This window comes from Sitophilus oryzae, unplaced genomic scaffold, assembly GCF_002938485.1.
Source record: "Sitophilus oryzae breed Bouriz unplaced genomic scaffold, Soryzae_2.0 scaffold_2017_pilon_pilon, whole genome shotgun sequence".
Lineage (NCBI taxonomy): Eukaryota > Metazoa > Arthropoda > Insecta > Coleoptera > Curculionidae > Sitophilus > Sitophilus oryzae.
The window spans coordinates 173,180-192,851 of NW_022146744.1; the positions used below are offsets into that span (position 1 = coordinate 173,180).

The 19,672-nt window shown below is 33.1% G+C and overlaps 1 protein-coding gene across 3 annotated transcripts in view; it reads right to left on the reverse strand.

The window, feature by feature from the left end:
- Positions 1–2,726: 2,726 nt before the first annotated feature.
- Positions 2,727–19,672, reverse strand: part of LOC115884134 (glucose dehydrogenase [FAD, quinone]-like) — a 30,734-nt gene continuing 13,788 nt past the window's right edge. For all 3 annotated transcript variants that reach the window (XM_030902639.1, XM_030902637.1, XM_030902636.1), the window contains exons 3-10: positions 18,214–18,583; positions 14,403–14,662; positions 13,065–13,267; positions 10,707–10,814; positions 10,512–10,645; positions 8,020–8,204; positions 7,224–7,421; positions 2,727–3,090 (exon numbers count right to left, since the gene is read on the reverse strand). In XM_030902639.1, coding sequence (XP_030758499.1) covers positions 2,817–3,090; positions 7,224–7,421; positions 8,020–8,204; positions 10,512–10,645; positions 10,707–10,814; positions 13,065–13,267; positions 14,403–14,662; positions 18,214–18,583 — 1,732 coding nt within the window. In that variant the 3' untranslated portion in view covers positions 2,727–2,816. The remainder of the gene's footprint in view (positions 3,091–7,223; positions 7,422–8,019; positions 8,205–10,511; positions 10,646–10,706; positions 10,815–13,064; positions 13,268–14,402; positions 14,663–18,213; positions 18,584–19,672) is intronic.

A 19,672-nucleotide genomic window follows, 5' to 3' on the forward strand; every position in this document is an offset into this window, starting at 1 on the left:
TATGGCTAATGGAAGTAAGTATATTATCATTATATTCATCTATATTAAACCCCTATTGCCCTCCACCTTAGTTTGCTGCTTTTTTTTTATTTAAACTAATTTAGCAACTTATGTAAAGATCTAGATAAAGATATTAGGATCTATTACCACAGATTAGGTATACTATATGTATACAGATAAAAATCTTATCCCTAATTCGTGGTACGAAAATTGTTTTTATGACGATGTGTAAACGAGTAAAATTTCCTGTGCGCAAAAATAAACTCGCGTAAAATAATAATAAACAGCGTAATAGAGAGATATCGCTAAACCGAATAGCGTGTATGGACGTTAATAAGGCCAGGTGTTATTTCCTTTACGTGAGGTGGTATTAACTCTCTTCATTTATAGTTATGGGATCAGAAAGAGTTCTGTTCGCGTCGCGTCCGCTATTTAAACTTAACCTAACTTTGAATTTAAAACTTTGAAATTGTTTTGCTTACTAGGTATTTTAAAACTAAAGGGCTAAGTTAAACGTCTGCCAGTGGGTTTAGGGCTTAAAGCAACAAATTCTCTTAGAAGGGCTAAGTCGTCATCTGCTGTAAACCTAAGCCTCTTTATAGGTTCTTTAATATTGGAATAGGTGGAATCCATATTTTGGGCCATATTTATTTAATTAAAACTAATCCCAGCTACTTAAATACCAAATTACCTAATAAAACTAAAGTAATAATTCAAAACAATTCAAACATAACCTAAAATAAAAGATCTCGCCGCTCGCCGGCCGGCCCCGGTTGTCAAATGTACCCGCACATGCCCATTTAAGCAATTTTTAAACGTTATTTAGAAATAGTGCTTGATCCGCAAATTACGTCAGGCGGTAACGCTATTAGCGGGTATTGCGTTAAAAATTGACTCGCGCATATCGTAACCATGATAAGGTACGCGTAAATACTATATGACGCTATTAGGTTTTGCGATATTTCTCTAATAACTGTGCCGGTCAGGCGCTGTGCACAATTTTAGAGGCCATAAGTGGACGTGCTGTGTGCGCAAACTAGTAACCTAACTAGTGCCCGATTCCGAAAATTGGAACCACGAAAAACTATAAAGAAAAAACAAAGTTTATAATCTGTATGATCTGTGCTATTACTTTCAGTTTTATATTCAGAAGCCATTGACAGCAATCGCTAAAACATGTTAACTCACGTACCGATAGTTACCGGTTATCTTTAATTTGCACCTTTATTTTGACTTGTAGTTGATAAATAAAAATAAACAGAAACTACATACAGAAATTTACTACCATACTTTATTTGACATCTTTTCTCAACCTTAAGTATTTTTCTCATTTTTATATTCACAAGAGATTAAAAGTAATTTGAAAATTTGTTAACTCACGTATCGATAGAAAGTGAATTACTCGAAATCGAATGTTTATTTTGACTTGTAGTTGATAAATAAGCATAATATATACGTTAAATGTAATAGGTACATACATACTTAAACTAATAAGTACTACTTAAATTATTCTAGTTATAGTACCTAGTTTAAAGATTAAAACGCGGAAATGCACGTGTTGATATTTTAACTTTTATTAATTTCTTTATCACGAGTATTATTTAAATTGTTTGTAAAATAATAGTATATAGTATTATTAGGAGTAAAAATGACACATGACGTACACAAATGACATACATTCGAACCTCAAAAAGTCATTTTTACTCCGAATAGAATATGCTATTTTTTTTCAAACATCACAAATATGTTTTTAAACAATTTCAAACGTTCCAAATAATATAAAATGATTTAAAAGTAATTTTTTAAAAAGTCAAGTTTCTAAAGTCATTATACAGGGTGGTCCGAACTGTATTCCGGAAACTTCGGCAGCACAAAAAAATAAGTAAAAGAGTGCGTATTTAATGTGTATGTCCTAAAATGCTTAGTTTCGATTTTTTTCCAAATAATTTCTGAAGCAACGTCAATATTTGGATGAAAATTGGTGTCTGGGAGTTTTTTGACATGAGAAATTTGAATTTGATGTCAATATAATTCCTATTTGTAGGGGACGCCACCTACATGTGTTTTAACTGTTTTGAAGAGTAATAACTTTTTGTCCGTACCCGTATAAAACCACTGAGTGAAAGAATATACATTTCCGTGATTTTTTACGTAAAAATGTCTCTTGGTAAAAATCCCTAAAAAAGCAACTGTTCTCAAATTATTTAGAATGAAAATAGTCAATATTCTTTACATAGTCTTTATTGAGATAAAATAAACATGTTGAGTAGATAGTTTTTTGACTGAAATGATCAATTTGGGAACTTCTTATTTTTTTAAATTAATCGTAAATTTGTCTTCGAAAAAATGATGGTAAAACAGTTTTTGTTGAACTTTTGGCACAAAAACATTTTAAATTTATGATTTGAGGGTTGGAACCTTTGGTGTTACACAGCAAAATAAAAACACTAAATCACCACAATACACCAAAACACTTTTACTTTTGCACTGGACGCGCGTTTCGCTAACCATGTTAGCATCATCAGCAGATGATTATAAACTGACTCAGTGTATAATCATCTGCTGATGATGCTAACATGGTTAGCGAAACGCGCGTCCAGTGCAAAAGTAAAAGTGTTTTGGTGTATTGTGGTGATTTAGTGTTTTTATTTTGAGTTGTAATAAAACAATAAAATATCTTAAAATATTAAATTTTATTTATTGCTTTATATCTTAACTATTTACTCTCAACTTTAAAATTTATTGTGTTTTATGTGAGCATTATTATTACTTACATTATAAATTTTACATTTGATTATATTTTATCTATATATCCTTCAAAATGCTTTTATACCAAGATATTGTTCTTTAATGTAAAGAACTGACCGTTCTGCAATAGCTAGGATTATGCCTTGGACATTAGCAGATGGCAGGTCTACTATAGGCGAGGCATCTGCAATCCTGATGTTGGGAATCCCGTGCAACTGTAACCGTTGGTTCACGCAAGTTTCTGGGTCGGATTCAAGGCCCATTTTACAGGAACAGCCCTGGTGGTTTTCTGGGTAGGTATCGTACCTTATGGCACAGTCCCAGAATTCGTCAGTGTCGTACCTAAAAAAAAATAATTAAAATTATTATATTTAACTCTTAATCAAGAAGTTTTAAAAGATCTAGACTATAGTATAGATAAAAGATATACAGGGTGTTAATGACATATGCTAATATTTAAGGGGGTGAACTTCATATGAATGTGCGTTGTAAACGTCATACTATATACAGGGTGGCGCACCTCATTCGCCTCGCCTCGGTTGATTAAACGAAAGCGGAAAGATTTAGAAACAAAAATTTTGTTTTATGAGTATGTGTAGAGAGGCAATGTGCATAATTTAAAATTATTTTCAAACGTACAGGGTGTGTCAGAACTAAGATCCATACCAAAGTTATATTTTTTCTTATGGAACACCCAGAATTTTATTTCATTTTTCGATTCTTGAGCATAAAATAAGACATTTATTATAAGGGTTTAATATGTTTAAATGCTTTGGTTTTTGAGATATTTAAAGCATGCTATAAAAAAAGTTTGTCAACACCCTGTACATTAAAAGAACCAATTATGGATTTTTTTTTCACTTCCAACGATAGGTTTCTGCCTAATAGGTTTTTCACATATTTTTCATATACCACACTATCAACTCTGTGAAATAGAAAAAGTAGTTTGTCAAAGGAACGCTTGTCAAGAAAATTCCAATTTAGATATCTTTGAGCTTAAATCCTTCAGGCCAACAAGCAATTGTCATCACAAAATAAAATCACTAGTAACATATCCATTCCTTCCGCTAGGAGATATTGCTTCATTTTTCTTGATAAAATAATAAATACCGAGGGGTGTCTCACTCGGGTAAAAAATGTACACGTACTGCCAAAATATCCTTCCACTGCTAAGCGACTGCCAATGACTATGAAGAAGACTGTCTATGACTGCCATGTAATTATTATAGGTGACTGCCATAAGACTGCCAATGACTGCCAGCGACTGCCAAGAAAATGTACATGTAATTCCAATAGTGAGACACCCCTCGATAAATACTTACTTATTAACCTTATTGTAGGTAAATTAAATAAAAATAACCTGTTATAAATTTAAATAAAGTCCATAAACTAATGTGGATTTTGAAAATTGCTACTGTCACTAAAAAATTGCCATCTCGACACCAGCCATCTTGATTACAATTTTATTGGACAATCGCTTTTTATTCAAAACCTGAGCCAGATAGGTATAGGAAACTCTAATATAGTTTAAAAGAGCATTTAAATCTGCTTTGACTTATTTTACAAAATACATAGTGTTGCATTTGAAATACCAAAGTTTTTATGTAAAATAAATATTTAATATAGGCCAGCAATATTTGATACCCCTATATACATTTAAGAAAGCAGTCAAATTTTTTAGGAAAGTTTATTTCTCTGGCTTAAAAGTCAGCACAAGAATTAATTCTGAAAAGTTATGTACAAGGTGTTGACAAACTCTTTGATTATAGCATGCATATTTAAATACCTTTAAATGTCTCAAAACTCAAAGCTTTTAAACATATTAAACCCTTATAATAAATGCCTTATTTTATGTCCAAGAATCCAAAAATGAAATAAAATACCGGGTGTTCCATAGGTAAAAAATATAACTTTGGTATGGATCTTAGTTCTGACAGACCCTGTACATTTCAAAATAATTTTAAATTATGCACATTGCCTTCCCGTATATACCAATAAACTATTTTCTTTCTACATCTTTCCGTTTTCGTATAATCAACCGAAGCGCATGAGGTGCGCCACCCTGTATATGAGCATTGTTTATCGAATGTCTTTTAGGTTATTATATCTGTTGTCAATTGTCCTAAGATTTTTAAAGAATTATCTAAAATAATTTTAACTTTAGCTATACTTACTCATATTGAGATGAACAATTTCCGTAGCTATACTTCTGCCATGTCGCGTTGTATTTTTCGATTAAAATAGGAGCTTGTAGTAACCGTTGAATATGCCTGAGACCGCTGATCAAAACCTTCATGTCATCTGGATGTGTCAAGTAATTAGCAACAATCTTGGGTTTATCGAAGGGATTACTGGAATTCGTCAGAGTTTGCTGAAATTTTTGGGAGATATAGAATCAGTTTAGTTTCTTACTCTGAAAGAACAGCAACCATGTCTTTGAAACGTAAACGTTTGTCTATTAAAGAGAAATTAAATATTGTCGCGGAAAGTGAAAAATATAACAGCAGTGCTCGAAAGTTGGCGGAAAAGTTTGGTGTTGGAAGAACGCAAGTGAACGACATTTTAAAAAACAAAGTGGAATTAAAAAAAATGTTTGAAGAAGAAGGATGCAATGCAGATAAAAAACGAAAGTTTCCTAAAACAGAAGGATTTGCAATCGATCAACTAGTTTACGAATGGTTTTGTAAGGCAAGGAACAAAAACATACCCATATCGGGAACCTTAATTCGGGAAAAAGCTCTTGAGGTATCTACATCCTTGAAACTTAGTGAATTTAAGGCTTCAACTGGCTGGTTAAATAAGTTTTGCAAGAGACATAATATTAACTTCAAAACAATTTGTGGTGAGTCTGCAGATGTGGATGAAGTGACTGTTGAAGACTGGAAAACAAAATTAACAGCAATCATTAAGGAATACGACACTAAAGACATTTTTAATGCAGACGAAACAGGGCTTTATTATATGGCAATGCCAAACAAAACCTTTGCTTTAAAGAATGATAAATGTGCTGGCAAAAAATCAGCTAAACAACGAGTGACACTGCTTTTCTGTTGCAGCATGCATGGTGAGAAGGAAAATCCGCTAGTTATAGGTAAGAGCAAAAACCCGAGATGTTTTAAAGGAGCGCATGTAGATAAATTGCCGATAGAATGGGTATCCAACAAAAAAGCTTGGATGACGACAGATATAATGACATCTTGGCTCAAAACCTTTGACACCAAAATGAAACGGCAGGGTAGAAAAGTTCTTTTATTTTTGGATAATGCCACGTCTCACCCAAAAATAGAACTTGAAAATGTTCGTATAATTTTTTTTCCTCCAAATACGACATCTCATTGCCAGCCGTTGGACCAAGGAATTATTCAAAATTTTAAATTAAAATATCGTCAATTTTTTATTAAAAGACTTTTGACTTTTACTAATACCGAAGAAACGATGGAAAAGGCTAAAGAGAGCATAAATTTGGCAAGTACTATGGTGTGGATAAGTACAGCATGGAAAAATGTTACATCGAACACTATAAAAAAATGTTTCCAAAAAGCGGGATTTGCAACCGTCAAAGGGGACGATGCATTTGACGAAGAGGACGACATTCCTTTAAGTCAGTTATCTTCAATTTTAAAAAACATGCCAGGAAGTCCAGATCTTAAAGAATATCTGACAGTCGATTCAGATGTCCCTACGGAAAATCCTAGTTTAGAGATGCAGGGAATAATCCAGGAATTTACAAACAACAAGGACAGACAGGACTCCACTCAAGCCGAAGAGGAAGAAGATGAAGGCCAAGACATTCTGTGTTCATCTATAAATAATATGAGTGAAGTATGTGAAAAATTAAGAGACATTCAGAATTTTTTGGTGATTCAAAACAAAGACGAACTAGCGGTTGATATTGCCCATACTTTGATGAAATTTGAAAGTGAAATTACAAAAATCAAAATTAAAAATTTAAAGCAGACTACCATTAATCAGTTTTTCACCATATAAAATAAAGGATTATCATTTTGTAACTTTTAAAGTCAATTGTACATATGTATATAAAGAATACCTATGTGTAAAATACATATGTATACATTGTAAGTTTTTTCAAAAATTCTTGTATATAATAAAGTTTTTTGTAACAACTAGATTATTTTTTGTGCCAAAAATCTAAAACTGAAGATCATTTATTAACACTTATTGTGTGTTTGTACTACATGTCTCGTACTTAATTTTAATTACTTTGCACGTTTCAAAATAAAGGCATTTTACATTGGTATCTGTATTTTATTGTTCCCAATAGTGGCCACTTCGCCAACGACCACATTCCTTTGAAAAATTTTGTGGCCGCTATATGGAAGTTTTACTGTAATTTTAAGTGCACGTACCTTCCCATATATACCAATAAACTATTTTGTTTCTACATCTTTCCGTTTCCGTATAATCAACCGAGGCGCATGAATTATCTAAAATAATTTTAACTTTAATATACTTACTCATATTGAGATGAACAATTTCCGTAGCTATACTTCTGCCATGTCGCGTTGTATTTTTCGATTAAAATAGGAGCTTGTAGTAACCGTTGAATATGCCTGAGACCGCTGATCAAAACCTTCATGTCATCTGGATGTGTCAAGTAATTAGCAACAATCTTGGGTTTATCGAAGGGATTACTGGAAGCTAAACTAACAGTTCTGAAAGAAAAATAATCATAATAGAATATATCAATTCAATTGTTTGTTAACATAAGAGTCCATTTCACTAGTGCGAAAAAGTAGCAAAATAAGCGTTCGGCATTTAATGTTTTAGATAAAACTGGCTAGGTATTTTTAGACAAATGAAGAAGGAAATTAAAGATAAAGGATTATACTATATCTGTATTGTAGCACATTTTCAGACAACTTCTTTATTTTTAAGATTTTGATTCTCAAACATCAACAAAATATGCCTTTTGTTTGGACTAAATTTTCTCGAAAATAAAGACATAATTTAAAATTCCGTTACAATACGGAAATAGATTGAACTTGTGTGATTACAGTGATATATAATTTATATGGTTTTGTAATAAATTGTTCGTTATTTTATGGCAAATACTGAAGCTCTGCAAAGCTTAATCAAGACTTAATCAAAGCACGTGTGTTTGGAATTTTGGGTGTGGTTTAATGACAATGTCAGGGAATAAGACAACTTCAAAAACAATAGCACCGCTTACAATTTTTTACAGTGCTGAAACCAAATATTTTTTTTAAATAAATTGAAATATTACAAATGAAATAATTAAAAAAGTCGTACCCACTGCTTTTCGAATGCGTGACAACAGGGGCAATCCTTACGGTACGTCTTTCATCCGGATCACTTGGATCAACAGGTGAATCTGGTGCGCCAGTGTATGCGCAGGTGTTGACGTATCCTTTAAAGAAAATTTGAATGTCTGGGTCATCTGGTGTTGTGTAGTTGCTCCAGAGTCTGCCGGTGAGCTGATTATAACAACAAATAGCCAGGTAAATTATTAATATTATAGGAGTTAACCGCTATATGCGAGCAGAAATGTTCATCATTTTTTTAAAATAATTTTTTTATCAAGACGAGGAAACAACAAATACTGTAAATAGTAAAATTACTGTAATCATTAAAAGTCAATTTTTATCCTACTTCAGCGCACTTGGCAGCATTAGTGGAGTGCTTTAAGCCCTTATGAGGTACAAACCTCGGAATTCATTTATTGTGAACGAATTTTTATAAAACTTTTTGCATTGTATTGTTAATAAGATATATTATAAAGTTTACCTATTTAAATTCGTTGCTTTCACTTTAGTATTTAAATAAACACACACATATACAGTTCGTCTGCTGGATCTGTGCCAATGAAAGGAATGCGGACAAAAACATTTAAATAAACAACAATATATTTTATACGTCGACTTGACGAGTACGTCACCGCAAATCGCTCCGCCCACTCATTTTATTGGCTACTTGCAAATTTGTCGAATTTTTATTGATGGGACGCGTCGTCTAATTTTTTACGAAAAACATGGAGAGAATATCGTTTCCCCTCTCACGGATACCCCGTAGCTACAGAACGGACAGACGTACTGTATAAATGCATACATACAAGATGGCTCCGTTTTCCGGAAAAGCTCTGTATCAGGATTCCTATTTGAGATTTTCACTCCAAACCTTTTACAAAATATATGTTTAATGGTAGTTCACATTTCAAAAATATATTTATAGATATACAGGGTGAGTCAAATATATATCATTTATTTATTCGAGTTTAGTGAATTTCCTATAAAATTCTGGTTCCAAAAATACCTTAATACCATAGAGTATATTAAATGGTCTTTGAATTATGACCACGTCCATGAGGACGTCAATATAGACGTCCAGGAACCTTCGTATGAGAACTTCTAATCGAGACGATCGACTTATTGTAAGTTTATCGCTAAGAAACCGCCGTTTGCCAGCTTTTCAAATTGATAATGAATTGCACTTAAGAACCGTACATATTAAGTAACGGACTACAAGAAGAATACTAAATGAAGCAAATCTTATGTCAAGTAGGCCTGCTACGGGACCAGAACTTGCTAGATATGTTGACTAGGCCCAAAAGCAAAGGCATGGTCTTAATGTAAAAATTACGAAAAATGTTAGTGCCTTCTTTAAAACCGAATATTTCCAACAAAAATAAAGCTAATGAGATGAAGCAAAAAACAAACCATCGAGAAAGGATGTATCTAGATGATAACATAATTTTTAAATTTCTTGCTGTTTTAACATATTTTACAGGGTGTTTCAAACTTTCATCAAAAATATCAACATTTTGGTTTCCCTCGTATAATTAACAGATGGGGAGTTTCATTTTTAATTTAGAAAAAGATACTAAGAAGTCAAATAATTTGGCAACACATTGCTTAAAAAATTATCAAAATCGGCCCATTAAAATAAAATATATTAACCTTTAAAATACATCAAAGTTTTAAGGTGCCCATTTTTCGTGCCGGTGAATGTATTTCAAAAACTATACATTTTAGTCATATAATTTTCTAATGAAACAAACCTTTATTTTTTTACTAGAATTCAAAAATCAATTAATATATAGGGTGTTCTTTTACAAAAAACATAATTTTGATGTATAACTTTTTTTGGGGACACCCTGTAGAACTTTACATAATTTTAGAAAATACTTAAAATTGACTTACATAAGCTCAGAAAATTTCACTTTACATACAACCTTTTGTTCTCCTTGCAAAAACCGCGTCACATATGACGCGCCATCCTGTATAATTCAATTTCAATCAAAATTTCAATGATTAGAATATAAACAATATAGGTGCACAATATGCATTAGATTTATTTATTTCAATAAATTTACTTAGAAAAAGAATTAAAAAAATCAAAATATTAAGAAGGAAATAATTAAGAATTTACTAAAATTACTAAAATATAAAATTAAAAGCAACGAAAAAAAATGGGTAAACATTTTAGCATTTTATCTATAAAACACAATACAGAAGGTTTCACATCAATACATTCACAGTAATTGAATTCCGAGGTAAAAGTCTTTGGGCACTCCACAATATGTATAAATGTATATTTTCTTATATCGCTGTTTGAGAGTTAACAAATAAAATTTTCTTATTTGCTATTTAATTTTTTTAATTATTATATCTTATTTTCCTGTTTGAAACCTCCATTAGTTTTAAAATTTTAGAATTAAAATAATCCAGGGCTTTCGAAAAGGCTATAGTTTTTTTTAAATCTAATTTATTTAAATTTATGATTACCTGACCCAATCCTGTAGAACTGAGCGGTCCATTCTTCAATTTCAAATATTCATCAAGAGTTACATTGTTTAAGTCAACATAGTTGGGCTCATTAATTTTTAGATCAATATAAAAGGAGACATGATTTTTAATACCTGCAAAAAAATCAAAATAAAAAATAAATTATTTATAGAAAAAATACCGTAATAAACTTACCTTTACCAACACCAGTTAAATTATGGACCTGTTCAATACCAACTTCGTCAAGCACAGCCTTGTCGCCAATGCCGGATAGCAAAAGAATTTGTGGAGTGGCAATAGCTCCTAAATTGAAACAAAGATAAATGGAAATAATATTACTATACCGGGTGCGTCTCAAAAGTGGCTCACCCCCTATAACTTTTTTATTTTTTCAGATAAAACAACGATAACTCATGTATTCTAGAAAATATTTTTCCTGATTCGTGGAAACTTGCGCGAATAACACCTTTGCCTAAAATTGATCATATAACTTCTGTAAATGAGCTTCGGCCAATTAGTATCTTGCCTTGTTTGTCTAAATTGTTGGAGAGAATTATGGAGAATCAAATACGTGATTTTTTGCAATGCAACGACATTTTACCAATAAATCAATCTGGTTTTCGCAAAGGCTATAGTTGCACAACGGCACTTTTAAACATAGTTGATGACATTATTAAATCCTGTGACTTGGGCAAAAACTCTGTACTGGTGCTATTAGATTATTCAAATGCCTTTGACAGAATAAGTCATAAACTACTTCTATCTATACTACATTATGTAGGCTTCTCGGAAAATGCAGTCGGTCTAATTGAAAATTATTTAAGTAATAGAATGCAATTTGTAAAAATACACTACAGGGGAGTCACCGAGGAAAGTTATTAGTTGTGAAGTTTCACAAGGATCTATCTTAGCTTTTTTCGTTTTCCTGTTATTACCGATTCTGAACCGTCCTAGAATTGTGATGCGTATGCGCAGAAGGAAATATGAAGACATTATTTCATTTGCGCATGCGCTGGAGAGTTCTAGGACGATTCGGAATCGATAATAACAGGAAAACAATTTCGAACCTCTTGAGACCTTTACCCCCTTTTTACAATATACAGGGTGGTCGAACTGACATTCCGAAACTTCGGCAGCATATTCTGCAGATAAAATAAGTAAAAAGATCGTATAAATGTATGTTCCTAAAATGCTTAGTTTCGGAGATACAGGGTGTAGAAATTTCATTTTTATTTCGATTTTTTCCAGATAATTTCTGAAGTAACGTCAATATTTGGATGAAAATTGGTATCTGGGAGTTTTGTGACACGAGAAATTTGATTTTGATGTTAAAATTACTCCTATTTGTAGGGGGCGCCACGTACATGTGTTTTAACTGTTTTGAAGAGTAATAACTTTTCGACCGTACCTGTATAAAACCACTGACTAAAAAAATATACATTTCCATGACTTTTTATGTAAAAATTGTCTCTTGGTAAAAATCGAGCAACCGTTCTCAAGATATTTAGAATGGAAATAGTCAATACATGTCATTATTGGCAAAAAATAAGCACATGTTGAGTATAGTTATTTGACTGAAATAATAAATTTTTATTTTAATAAATTAATCATAAGTTTTTCTGCGAAAAAATGATGATTAAACAGTTTCTTGTGAACTTTTGACACAAAAAGATTTCAAATTTATGATTTCAGTCTAATAACTATTTAGTCAGCATGTGTAATTTATGTCATTGATGACAGGTATTGATAATTTCGATTCCAAATATCTCGAGAACCATTACTCGTAGCGATTTTTACCAAGAGACCTTTTTTATGTAAAAAAAGTCGTAAATGTATATTTTTTTGCTCAGTAGTTTTATGCAGGTACCGACGAAAAGTTATTTCTCTTCAAAACAGCGAAAACACATGTAGGTGGCGCCACCTACAAATGGGAGTCATATTGACATCAAAATCAATTTTCTCTTGCCAAAAAACACCCATCTACCAATTTTCATCCAAATATTGACGTTACTTTAGAAATTATTTGGAAAAAATCGAAATAAAAATTAAATTTCTACACCCTGTATCTCCGAAACTAAGCATTTTAGGACATACATTTATACGAACTTTTTTACTTACTTTTATCTGCAGAATATGCTGTCGAAGTTTCCGGAATACATTTCGGTACGGCATGGTATAGCGGATTTTCCCTTATACCTTCAGGTACAGCTGGTTCCAATAAAATTGAGTACGATTTAAAACATATTTTTATTATTTCGGGCAGTATATTCTATGATACCAGTTCCCCATTTCTCTACGAATGTCATGCTGATGTTCTGAAAAAATTATTTGTCACTTTGTCAAAAGCAAAGATTGTTTTATACAATGTCACAATAACCTTCACATTAATATACACAAATACATAATTTACACTGCTCAAATATTCGAAAAAAATGTGTAAAGAATCGTATTCATTTTTTTTGAACCAGCTGTACATACTTATAAAAACATATTATTATAAACTAAACAAACATTGTATTCTTAACGTTAATTACTTAAAAGAATTTTGTATACCTGCAGATAAAATTACTTCCTTAGACACATTTACAGTGAATTTTTGGCCACCATAGACAAATTCGACTGCACTTGCCCTCTTTGTTCCGTTGATTTCGCTGATAATAATTTTTGTGACTGTAGAATTGAGCATCACATGAAAGTTTGGATTGTCTTTATGGGGCCGCACAAACGCCTTAGCCAGACTAAGACGTACGCCATCTCTAAAATAAGAAGTACACTTTATTATTATTATGTTCTTTATTTATTTTTATTATTTATCTTCTTCCATTCAGTGCACAAGTTTCTGCATTTAGTAGTATCGTTGGTAGTATATACTTTTTGCACTCCATTTTACTTTACTGTCACTTGTTTTGCAATGTTACAAGATTGTTAGAGATATTTAATAATTATTACCCAAAAATTAACTTAGCATGTTTATAATTAAAATTTAAACCATAGATACAATACATATACAATTTTGTAGTAAAATACCATGTTTTTTCTTAAACCTAAACTGTTCTGTACCTGAACTGTTCTTGTATTTGAACTGAAGATCTAAACTTTGTCAGGCCACACACAATGCAGTTACGTCGAACGATGCGATCTTCAGTTTTGTGACTGTCAGTTTTTGAACTGAAGGAAAACTGTGCTTTCACCACACACACACACATATCGTCAGTTTTAAGCGAATGATCTGAATGAAGTAAATCATGTTTTTGAATACAAAAAATACACTTCTCGTGCTTTTGTTACTGCAAGAGCCAATTACAAAAACAAAAAAGCGTTTCTGGGTGAAAGATTGGTTGTTACAACGTGATACATTATCTCATTTGACGTGCAAAAATTAAGAACTAGTGCAACAGATGATCTTAAAAACTAACTTAGAATGAATGACACATGTTTTAGTAAACTTTTAAAGATGGTTAAGCTCTTAATATTTGCGCTTTTTAAGTTCTTTCCGGAAAGCACTTTGAAAATTGTTTATTCTTGTATTTACATAGTTATATCAACAGTTTTATCTACGTCAGTGAGTTAAGAAGCTCTTAACTCACGCATTTTGAGTGAGTTAAGAGCTTCTTATACTTAGAGTATGTATAATCATACTTCTGTTTCGATCTTGCTGGAAGCAATCCAGAAATGGCTCTGAATGCCTCTTCTTCAATGCCAAAGGGAATACTTTCCGAATTGCTCATTTTTTAAACTAGTGACATCAATACTATTTACTGTCATTACGTTATTACTGTCTGTACGTTATTTGAACAAAGGTAATTGATTTTCGACGGCCTGTATGTGTATGGCGAAATTTTAACTGACGATATACAAATCTAAAAACAAAATCTAAAATATAAATTTTACCTAGTGTTAAATTGAGGAATAGCAAATCCTAGAAATTTATCTCCATTGAGATCGTCACTAACGGGAAATCCGGTCTGTTTGGCAGCTGTCAAAATGTCGTAGGCCAGTTCGGGTGCCTCGTTGTATCTTTCGATTGTCAATGGGCCTCCGGTACCGTGGTACTCTTCGGAAACTAGCGAGCCAATCTGAGTGTTGTTTTCCGTATATTTGAAAACGGGGATTAGTTTTTCAAGACTCCACTCGGTGTTACCCGCTGCAACCTAAAGATAAACAATGGCATTATCCTTACTTAAAAAAAACTTTACACACTGGGTTATGTTTTGATTAATTTTTCCCTATTGATTCGTTGTTAGTGTTCAGAAAACTATCAAAAAAACCGGAATAAATCAGGAAACTACCCGTACCGGAACAAATCAGGGAACTACCCGTAATGCAATGCAAACCAAAATGCAATGCAAATGTAAATATTGTTAATTCAAAAAACAGTGTTGGGGATAACCTCAGAATATTACTGTCACTTTTTTCTCTTTCATTTTTATTTAATAATAAATAATGAACTATTTTACATATAGGCCCTAAGACAGGGGGGCCCGCGAAGGCTGGAGCCCAGCTGGCAATCACCACCCTGGCTATATGGCCAGTCCCACCCTGGAGTTTTGCGATATCATTTTTGAGAAAGGTGAGAATCGAAAAAACACCATTACATGGGCACTAAATTCTATTCTTTGGCAAAAAAATATAAATATTGCAACAAAAACTCGCATATATGACACTCTAGTTAAGAGCAAAGAGCACACTTACATATGGCGCTGAAGTATGCTAAGTATCTAATTTGAGAAAGTATATCGTTATTCGTATGGATGGCATTAGTACTTCCAAACTAGTTTAAGTGTTTGAATCATCTGTTGATGATATTAACACAGATAGCGAAACGCACATTCAACCATGTAGTGTATTGTCGTAAATTAGTGTTTTATTTAGCTCTTAGGCAAAGAAAATAAAGTCCTCTTACTCTGGGTGCCAGCCACCAAGGGATAGAAGGTAATGAACAAGCAAACGATCTATTTTGAAAAGGAGCGAACGCTCCACTAACTGAAAATAGAACCGTTCTGTTTCACATGTGGAATATTCCCGGTCTAAGGCACTCGAAGAAATTTCTCAGAACCTACGACCGAGAAAAATTAAAGACTTTCCTCGATTTAAGAACCACTATCTTCGAATTGAAGAATTGAGAATCTTCGAATTGTCATGGGGTTTTTAACACGATACTGTTTCATCAATAAACACCTTAGTACACTAAAGCTAAGAAACAACAGCGAAAGCAGATTTTATGGGGAAGATGGGGAAAGACCAGAACACCTCAACACTAAGTGCGCCGAGACGACAATCATTCGTGCCATAAATTTTGGTACGACTGATATCGGAGATGGAGAACGAACCTCTGTAAAACCGTCTCAGATAGTGGCTTTTGTCAAAGCCCTGAGGTTGTATAATGAGTTAAAAATCAAGACAAGAGGACACAATAGATCTATAAAGGTGCGTCCAGACTTACTTGACGAGACGAGAGGGAGACGAGCGAGAGACATTCCAAATTTGCCAAGTGTGGACGCGGCTCAAGACAACCTACGGAGCCTCGTTGCTATCCGTTCTCTGTCGGTTTTGCGACGGCCGATCACAGAAAGCTTGCGGCACAGTCTGTACGTGTTTTTGGTTGGCTCGCTCGACTTCGAGATATTAGTTCTGATTTATGAATTTCGACTATTTATAACTAAATAATCAAATTTTTTAACGGCACACTGTATGTATTATCATTTTTTCTGATAGAATCTACAAATTTTGCGTCACTGAGTTCCAAGATTTCTTGAAACAAATTGAATTAGCTTCTTAACCTTCCCTATAACTTTTCTGTTTAACATTTTGTTCTAAAAAAAGTTAAAAAACGTATCTTGTAAAAGACGTCGTGTCTCGAAACAAATGAAGGGTTAAAAAGGGGAAAACAACCAATAGGAAAAAAACCGACCGTGAATAAAATACGACCAACCAAATACCATGTTAAAGATAAAAAAAAATATTACTGTATGCGTTATTATTTGGTCATCGTTTGTTATATCCAATTAAATTTAATATGTGTTTGGTTTCCTTTCACTATGATCCAACTAGGGCTTGTCTCATGGCAGGCTTGCCACAAAAAAACGGATAGAAGATGTCTCGCTCTCGTCTTGCTCTTGTCTCGCCGTCGTTTTGTCAGGGCTGGACGTATATTCATATTCTGCCAACGTAATACGACTTTGGCTGGATTCTGACCGGGCGCCGTGAAGCGTTAGCAAATTATGAGCATCGCAACTGCCCGTTGGCACTTAATGCCTGTTTAAGCACTAGGTGTAATTTAAATAATTTGATGATTAGATGCGTAAATGCTTAGTATTTGAAGGAAAAGAACAAAAAGTGATATGAGAACGGTTCCAAACTTCTTGAAATGGAATGCCTCCTGCTGTAGACTGTGTCTTAAATATGTTTTTTTTAGATTTTTCCAACGGTGTTCTAACAGTCGTGGTAGCTTGCCAAGTAATTTTTGTTAAATCTCCTAATTCGGTTACCCATTTCTGTAATAATTTTTTTAAGTTTTAATACCTAATATAACATTTTTTGAGTAGAGAGTCGCATAAAGTTATACTCTTCGATATGTTTTCAAAATGTTATAATATAGCCCTTGAGACAAAAAAAATGGCATCAAAAATATTCACAAAAGATCGTGAACAAATGAACATGTAATCGTTTAGAGTTAGCTAATTTGCTTTATAACATAATTTAATCTATTTTTGTATTATTTTCACTAGCGACGCAACCTAAGCGCCATCAGTTTCCCCTTTTAGATAGGTTTCCATTTCCCAACTTTGGAGAAGGATAATTGCTCCGATTATGAAAAAAAACATAAACTCTATGTCTTTCGCTGCAGTAAACGTTATAACCTAATATAACTTTCCATAGCAAAAAAAAACTAGTGAACAAATTAGCCACGAATATTCCAATCATAATATTATCAATAGAATTTAATTTCGGTTATTTAATCTACAGTGATTTCACGTGCAACATTAAATCAAATTGATATAAGGAAAACACTATGATGGCAAAAAACATGAATCTTTTCACCTAATTCATCTCCTCAAACGGCACTATGCTTCTAACGTAAAACAGAAATAACTTAACTTAAACAGAAATAATCTTAATAACTTAAGAAATAAATTGAGTATCACTCCGCTTGCAACAGTATGCCACTGGAATCAAGGTCCGTGTGACCTTCCAACAGCTTAGTTTGGATGGTAAAAAGGGCTGAATCACGCGTAAACATTCGTGATTTCTATCATACCACATATAGTGAGCTTATGTTAAAAGTAATTAATAAAAGTCAACTTACATCTACTTCTTTTTTAGTATCAATGTTAATTCTGAACTCGTTCTGGCTGACATCAAAATAATTGTACTCTTGAGGCCTTTGGATTGCCATAATGGTCAATTTTTAAACAATTTTTAATAGCTAACAACATGCAAAGCCAAATTTTTAAATGAATAATTTGAAGACTAAACAACAAACTGTGTCGGACGGCAAATAAACTGCCAACGTTAGTTCAATGTAATCATATTTTGCCAACGTTAGACTCGAACGCTTGCGACTTTAGCCGAATATCGTATTACGTTGGCAGAATATGAATATGCGGCCTGGACGCCCCTTAAGGTAGCGGTGGTTAACTTCCCCTCTCCAATACAATCTTACAGTCGAACAACCCAATCAACGCAAGATACAAATATTTACCCATCTATCATAATCAGCCTTCGTTCCTCTCGTGTACATCATCCCATTAAACACACTAGACCCTCCCAAAACCTTCCCTCTGGGCCAAGTACATATTCCTCCGTTGCTCAAACAAGCCGTCGTCTCCGTGGTGGTGTAGTTCCAGTCGAGGATGGTATTATTAAAGGCGGGTACGGCCGGCACTTGGGTGGCAGGTGGTTCGTCCATGCCCGCTTCCAGAAGCAGGATCTTCCAGCCGGATACTTCGGCCAGGCGACCGGCGGCAGTGGAACCACCGCTGCCAGCTCCGATGACTATGAAGTCGTACTCTGGATCGGGTTGGAGTTTTGGGACTATGCGTCCGCAAGGGTCGGAAACGTCACAGGCATATCTATCAAATATAGAATAAAATTGATTATAAATTCGACAATCACAAACCCAGAGGCGTACACTGATAAAAAAGATAGACTTGAACTAAAGTCGTCATCGTTCTTGAAAAAAAAATTAGTGGCAAGAGAATTTATTTTAGCGTAAAAGAAAATATTTTGCCTGAAGAAAAACTCTCTTAACTCAAGAAAACTGGTTCTCTTGAAAAATTTGAAAATTTCTCTTGAATCTATTTTCATTCAACCAAGTGCAAGTTACTTTGTTTTAAGATAATAAGAAAATATATATATGCTAGGAAGTACTTCATTCAAAAAACATGACCATTTTTCCAATAGCTAAATACTCTTTTGATGAAAAATAATAACAATACGCAAAGACGATGACGAAGGACGCTATATACAATCAGTCGGCAGTCCGATCAGGCGTACATCATGGTGCGTACGGGTTTTGTTGCTTGGAATTTTCCACTTGGAATTTTGCATAATTTGCTTTTTAAACGCATATCGTATAACAAATTAGTGATCGTTATTAACATGCATTTGTCATTTTTTATGGACAAATTTTAGGATATATGGATTCTTTAAAGGAGTTTCTAAAAAAATGGAAATTAGAGCACTTATTTGCTATATTTGAAGGTAAGAGACATTCATCTAATGCACCTGTCTAGATAATGCATGTGTGACTATAGATAGAATAAGAATATAAGTATCGATTTTTTTATGCAAATAATTACAAAAATTTTAGAATTTCAATTCGTCGTATTAAAAAATTCAAAATGTGACCTAAGCTTATAATTTTAATAATTTATTTGCTTTACTTTGAAATCGTGATGTAACATTTCTTAGTAATTTGTAGAGTGATGAACCACCCCAAAAAAATACCAAGGAGTGAAGAAGCAGGAATAACTACCATCGAGGAAAATAATATCACTTTACTTACTACAGACCAGGAAAACCTAAATTTATCAGAAAATAATATACCTCGTAATATGCCTGTATATGATGTATAGACTTCTCTTAGATCAAAATAAATTTTAGTTGAGTCAATAGTATTCGCTATTGGTTTAAGAAAGTGTCTCTTTAATCAGGAAATG